The sequence below is a fragment of the Babylonia areolata genome, chromosome 11 (genome assembly GCF_041734735.1).
Source record: "Babylonia areolata isolate BAREFJ2019XMU chromosome 11, ASM4173473v1, whole genome shotgun sequence".
Classification (NCBI taxonomy): domain Eukaryota; kingdom Metazoa; phylum Mollusca; class Gastropoda; order Neogastropoda; family Buccinidae; genus Babylonia; species Babylonia areolata.
In genome coordinates, this window is record NC_134886.1 from 24,842,176 (window position 1) to 24,849,675 (window position 7,500).

At 43.0% G+C, this 7,500-nt stretch overlaps 1 protein-coding gene across 1 annotated transcript in view; it reads left to right on the forward strand.

The window, feature by feature from the left end:
• LOC143287189 (uncharacterized) overlaps positions 1-7,500 on the forward strand; it is a 29,795-nt gene that overhangs the window by 15,546 nt on the left and 6,749 nt on the right. The window contains exons 6-9 of the mRNA XM_076595132.1: positions 2,490-2,732; positions 3,562-3,843; positions 5,290-5,464; positions 7,295-7,393. Of these exons, the coding sequence (XP_076451247.1) occupies positions 2,490-2,732; positions 3,562-3,843; positions 5,290-5,464; positions 7,295-7,393 (799 nt within the window). The remainder of the gene's footprint in view (positions 1-2,489; positions 2,733-3,561; positions 3,844-5,289; positions 5,465-7,294; positions 7,394-7,500) is intronic.

Here is a 7,500-nt window from a genome sequence, read left to right on the forward strand (position 1 = left end):
AAAAGAAGCTTGAATTGCGATTAATACATTTTTCATGCTGCACGTTTTCGAACACGGGTTGAAGTTGTTTGCTTTTACGAAATGGTCTTGTTAGGGGAGGATGATCGCCTGTTCTTTATTTTCGGACATATTCGTTTACCGATTGAAAATAAATCTTTATAAAAATGTTTATCTGGACATCATTTGTTGCGTGATTTGATTTTTTTTTTTTTTTTTTTTTTTTTTTTCTAATTACATCATGATAATGGTGAAGAAGATGAAGGAGGAGGAGGAGGAGGAGGAGGAGGAGAAGAAGAAGAAGAAGAAGAAGAAGAAGAAGAAGAAGAAGAAGAAGAAGATGATGATGATGATGATGATAATGATGATTAGTAACATTATCATCGTTATTATCGTTGTTATTGTCTGTCTGTTTTATACTATCCCTATATGTTTTGTTGTTGTTTTTGTTTTGTTGTTGTTGTTGTTGTTGCTGTTGTTGTTGTTGTTGTTGTTGTTGTCCTTCATTTTTTTCTTCTTTTTCGCTATAGCGATTTTCCTTTCTGGACTTCTTTCATCATTCATGCTTTCTTTTCTTTTCTAGTCTTCTTTCATCCCTTCACTCACTTCATCTTCCTCCTTTTCCTCATGCATTCTGTTTCTCTCTCTCTCTCTCTCTCTCTCTCTCTCTCTCTCTCTCTCTCTATATATATATATATATATATATATATATATATATATATATATATATATATATATATATATATATATATATTCTATATAATGATATTATCATTTCAGTCTTTCCTTTGCTCCCGTCTTTATTTCTTCAATCATATTTCAAGTGTTCCCTTGCTTTTATTTGTCATTAAGTAATTTAAGATTCTCTCAGGTTTTACTGCCTGTCCAAAAAATAACAAAAACAACAACAAAAAAAACACGAAAAAACAAACTAACAAATGAAAAAAAGGCACTCATGATATTGTTTAATTCAGTTAGAATCGCTGCATAATGATGTCCTTTTGGGGAAACAAAATATGATTCAGTTGTAATCCTGTTCTCAAGATGCTGTCTTTATCCGCGCCGCTGGTTTATTATTATTATTTTAATTTTTAGCATCTTCGATAAATTGTCTGTATGTGTCTCCGTCTGTCTCTATGTCTGCCTGTCCCTTTATTATGTCTTCGATCTGTCGGTCTCCTGCTGACGATCTTTGGCACCCACCACCACACCCATCCACCCATCCATCCACACCACACCACCCCACCCCACCCACCCACACATCCAACCATCCACCCGCAAATCTATCCAATTCCCAGCACCCAACCATCCATCTGCCCACCCACCTTTGTCCACTCATCCATTCACCCACCCATGACCATAGCATCCGTCAATCCACCTACACTCACCCATCTATCCACCTACCCATCGTGGAGTGATGGCCTAGAGGTAACGCGTCCGCCTGGCAAGCGAGAGAATCTGAGCGCGCTGGTTCGAATCATGGCTCAGCCGCCGATATTTTCTCCCCCTCCACTAGATCTTGAGTGGTGGTCTGGATGCTGGTCATTCGGATGAGACGATAAACCGAGGTTCTGTGTGCAGCATGCACTTAACGCACGTAAAAGAACCCAAGGCAACAGAAAGGTTGTTCCTGGTAAAATTCTGTAGAAAAAATCCACTTCGATAGGAAAAATCAAATAAAACTGCACTCAGGAAAAAAAGGAAAAAAAAAGAAAGAAAAAAAAAAAAGAAAAAAAAAGAAAAGAAAAAAAGAGGGGGTGTGGGGGGGATGGGGAGGGGTGGGTGGGGGGGGGGGGGGGTTGGCGCTGTAATGCAGCGACGCGCTCTCGCTGGGGAGAACAGCCCGAACTTCACACAGAGAAATCTGTTGAGACAAAAAGAAATAAAAATACATTACAATTACAAATCTGTCCTTCCACTAACACACTCCCACCCATCCGTCCATCCTTCCTTCCACCCACACTCACCCATCTAGCCACCCACCCACCCACCCATCCGTCCCGCGTTTCCTGGGTTCGATCCCCGTCGCATCTGAATAATTGATATGGTGCGCGTTGGGTTATGCTACTGATCAAGCATCTGCTTGGCAGATGTGGTGTAGCGTATATGGATTTGGCCGAACGCAGTGACGCCTCCTTGAGCTACTGATACTGATACATATACTGATGTGGTGTGTATATTATGGATTTGTCCAAACGCACAGTGACGCCTCCTTGAGAAACTGAAATCTCTCAATCCATTTGCCTTTGACAGTTCAGTTCAGTTAAGAACTTAGTTAAGAACAGAGGGGTCACTGCGTTCGGACAAACCCATATACGCTACACCACATCTGCTAAGCAGATGCCTGACCAGCAGCATAACCCAACGCGCTTAGTCAGGCCTTGGAAAAAAAAGGGGGAAAAAAAAGCAGCAGCAACAACAACAACAGAAAAAAAGCTTTGGCATCACCTTGAAACCTGACTGAAACCGTATAGCACGTGCGCTCCGTGCAGGTGAACGACTTCCCGAACGCCTCACACAACGAGGGAACGAGATTCTTCAACGAGATTCTGGAGTACCTGGACGTGCTGAGTCAGCTGAAGGTGGACATGCGCCAGTACCTTCTGAACGTCATCGATGACCACTCGAAGGACGCCGAGACTCAGATCGTCATCGCCTGCATCATCTTCGTCGTCGTTCTGGTGCTGACCCCTGTCCTCATCTACATGATGCACAGCCTGACCACGTCCATTCAGGTAAGAAGAGAGAGAGAAGGGGGGGGGGGGGGGGGTGCGGGCGGTGGGGGGTGTTGTGTGTGTGTGTGTGTGTGTGTTGCGGGTGGGTGGGTGTTGTGGGTGTGGGGTGTAGGAGGAGGGTGGGATGGGGGAGTGTGTGTGTGTGTGTGTGTGTGTGTGTGTGTGTGTGAGAGAGAGAGAGAGAGAGAGAGAGAGAGAGAGAGAGAGAATGTGTGTGTGTATGTTTGTGAAAGAGAGTTGGTGAAAGGTGTGTTCGGTTGTGTGTGTGTGTGTGTTGGGGGGGAGGGGGGGGGTTGGGGGGGGGGGCTGCGTGTGGGAGGGGCAGGTGGGAAAAGGTATGTGCGATTTTGTGTATGTGTAGGTTGGTGGTGGTGGAGGGGTTTGTGTGTGTGTGTGTGTGTGTGTGTGTGTGTGTGTTTGAGGGGAGATGGGGGTGGGGAGGATGGGAAAGTGTTTGCGCGCGCCGTTTGAATGAGAATAAGAATCAGATTCAATCTTTAACTGTCACTTAACACCTTAACACGCATATGCAGCCACGCATACCACACACGAAACATGAGTGAGATTTAGCGTGTGTGAGTTTGTGTGTGTGTGTGTGTGTGTGTGTGTGTGTGTAGGCGTGTGTGTAGGCGTGTGTGTGTGTGTGTGTGTGTGTGTGTGTGCGACTGCTTATCGAAGACTCACCTTTTGACCAATGACAAAAAAAAAAAAAATAATAATAAAATAAAATAAAGAAAAGAAAAGAAAAAAAAACAAACAACAACAACAACCCACAAATAGCCTATACATACGAGCTCACTAGCACAGGACTCTCTCACCCTCCACACAGCGCTACGCTGTCGACGCTTCCAAAAAATCGCAGCAACTGAGCATCGAGAAACAGCGCTCCGACAGCCTGCTGTATCAGATGCTGCCCAAGACGGTGGCTCAGCAGCTCAAAATGAACCAGGCTGTCAACGCTGAGCACTTCGACTCAGTGACCATCTACTTCAGCGACATTGTAGGCTTCACCAGTCTGAGTTCGCGCTCAACGCCTCTGCAAGTGGTGACCTTGCTCAATAAGCTGTACCAGTTCTTCGATGACTGCCTGGATCAGTATGATGTGTATAAGGTGAGGCGGCTTGGGTTGGATGTTTGGGTGGAAATTGTCTTGGTCTTTCGTTGTTTCAGGGATGGAGGTATCAAAACAATGTATATATATATATATATATATATATATATATATATATATATATATATATATATATATATATCTATATATATATATATATATATATATATATATATATATATATATATATATATATATATGTGTGTGTGTGTGTGTGTGTGTGTATAATGAGTGTTTGTATAAATGTGTGTATGTGTGAGTGGGTGAATGAGTACGTGTGTGTGTGTGTGTGTGTGTGTGTGTGTGTGTGTGTGTGTGTGTGTGTGTGTGTGTGTGAGAGAGAGAGAAAGAAAGAGAGAGAGAGAGAGAGAGAGAGAGAGAGAGAGAGAGAGAGAGAGTGTGTGTGTGTGTATGTGTGTTTGCGAGCGCGTGCGTGCGCGCGTGTGTGTGTGTGCGTGTGCGTGTGTGAGTTTGTGGGTGTATGTGTGTGCATGTGCGTGTGTTTGTGTGTGCATGCGTGAGCGCGCGCGCGTGCGCGTGTGTGTCTATGTGTCCTCGGTGTCAGTATACGCGGAGAAGATTCTAAACGCGCTTTCTCCACCTAACGGTGTTAAAAATTAAAACAAATCACTCACACTGTATCACTCACAAAACTTAAACTTAATTCAAAACTAAGAGGGATAAAATCATTCTCGATCACAGTTGACGAGGTACAGTACTCCTGTGTCCCATGTATTGTCTACCTTTGGGTTGTTCAATAAGAAATGCAAATGACTGGCCGAAAGTTGACAGTGTGTCGGTCATTGGCGATTCTCATTGTTTCAATGTGCGGAGCGAGTGAATGACTTCAACTGACTTGGCCAGCTTCGTGATTGATTTTAAAACCTGTCGACCACTCTGACACATAAGTTATAACAGGAGACTCGACTACCTGTTGCTCTGTCTGTCTGTCTGTCTGTTTGTTTGTTTGTTTGTTTGTTTGTTTCACACACACACACACACACACACACACACACACACACACACACACACACACACACACACACACACACACACACACACACACCATCCCACCCCCACCCCCGCACACACACACACACACACACACTTGCACGTAGGCACACATACATACATAATAAAGTGTGTGTCTGTGTGTCTGTGCGTGCGTGTTGTCGAGCAAAGCACTATAAATACATGACACAGTACAACGAAACCTAATACTACGGAACCCATCGTAATGCAACGCACCACACCACAACACAGCACAATACAACACAATACGATTAAATCAAATACCACACAGCACAACAAGTACATAATGACATGCGACAATAAAGACCAAAAAGAACACACACACACACACACACACACACACACACACACACACACAAAAACCCGCACGATGCGAACAATAACAACAACCCAGCCCTCCATTTCATTCCCCAGGTGGAGACAATCGGCGACGCCTACATGGTGGTGAGTGGTCTCCCGCAAAGGAACGGCTCCAAGCACTTCACGGAGGTTGCGCTGATGGCCCTGGATCTGGTGGTCGGGGTCCGGAACTTCCAGATCCCCCACCTGCCCGAAGAGCCCCTGAGCCTGAGGATCGGCATCCACACAGGTAGACCTCAATCAGTAGTGTTTGGATTCGAATCTCGGTCTCGGTCTTGCCCTTTTCTTCCATGTTTGACTGGAAATTCAAACTGAGTGTCTTGTCATTCGAGTGAGACGGTAAACCGTGGTCACCATGTTCTGCTCGCTTTTGGTATGCTGAAGAGAAAACAAAGAAGGAAAAATAAGTGTTGTTCTCGGGCAAAATTTTGTAGAAGAAATGCACCATGATAGGTACACAAATTTATAGGCGTATTTGCATTTGTATTACTTTTTATCACAACAGATTTATCTGTGTGAAATTCGGGCTGCTCTCCCCATGGAGAGCGCGTCACAACACTACAGCGCCACCCTTTTTTTTTTCTTTTTTTTCTTTTTTTTCTTGCGTGCAGTTTCATTTGTTTTTCCTATCGAAGTGGATTTTTTTTCTATAGAATTTTGCCAGGAACAACTCTTTTGTTGCCGTGGGTTCTTTTACGTGCGCTAAGTGCATGCTGCACACGGGACCTCGGTTTATCGTCTCATCCGAATGACTAGCGTCCAGACCACCACTCAAGATCTAGTAGAGGGGGAGAAAATATCGGCGGCTGAGCCGTGATTCGAACCAGCGCGCTCAGATTCTCTCGCTTTCTAGGCGGACGCGTTTACCTCTAGGCCATCACTCCACTGGTTGGCGGAGTTAGTGGCAATAGTGAGGTAGGGTTAGTAGTAGTAGAAGTGGCAACAGCAGCAACATCGTCAGCAGCAGCAGTAGCAGTAGTAGTAATTGCTGTTGTAGTGCTGGTGGTGGTGGTAGTAACTGATGATATATATATATATATATATATATATATATATATATATATATATATATATATATATATATATATATATTACATTCACTTCATTACATACCACTTATTCATCTGATGGCCAGCTTTCAAAATAGCTATCAGCGGTAGTAGTTTTAGCAGTCATACCACTGATACTGACCTGATCAGCTTTCGTTAAAACGTGCTGACTAATCCATATTTATACCCAACGCCAGATTTGTTCATACGACCCAAGCATGCAAGCATGAACCAAACATAGCTGGGCAGATCTTGAGTAAAAGTAGTAACAGTAACAGTGGCAGCAGCAGCAGTCGCCATTTTGTAACCCAGCGAAAAAGTGTAGTAAATCTTTGGTAGTGGTTGTGATGGAGTTAACTTAAAGTAGTATCAACACCAATAGTGGACACGGAGGATATTTATTGTTTTTATAATGATCAATAATGTAGACAATTACCACGCAGGCATTACCAAGCAACTGCTAAAATAGATAACAAAAAACAAAAACACGCAAACAAAGAAAACAATAACGATAAAAAAAAACGAGGATTATACTGCTAGTACTACTAGTACTACTACTACTGCTGCTGCTGCTGCTGCTGCTGCTGCTGCTATTAATCATGATAACATCAGCACCAAAAACAACAATGACGATGATGATGATGATGATGATAGTAACAAAAACAACAACAATAATAGTGATGATAGTAATAAAAATGACAATAACAATAATGAAAATGATGATTATGACAGTGATAATAATAATAATAATAATAATAATAATAATAATAATAATAATAATAATAACAACAACAACAACAAAATAATAATAATAATAATAATAATAAGAAGAAGAAGAAGAAGAAGAAGAAGAAGAAGAAGAAGAAGAAGGAGAAGAAGAAGAAGAAGAAGAAGAAGAAGAAGAAGAACAACAACAACAACAACAACAACAACAACAACAACAACAACAACAACAACAACAGCAACAACAACAACGATGATGATAATAATAACAACAACCACCCCCGCAGGTCCAGTGGTGTCTGGAGTGGTGGGCACCAAGATGCCGCGCTACTGTCTGTTCGGAGACACTGTCAACACCGCCTCCAGGATGGAGTCCACCAGCCTCCGTGAGTCTCTGTCGTCATCACCGCCATCGATGTCGTCGTCGTCATCGTCATCAGTATCATCACCATTTTCATCATCATCATCATCGTAATCATCGTCATCACCTCCA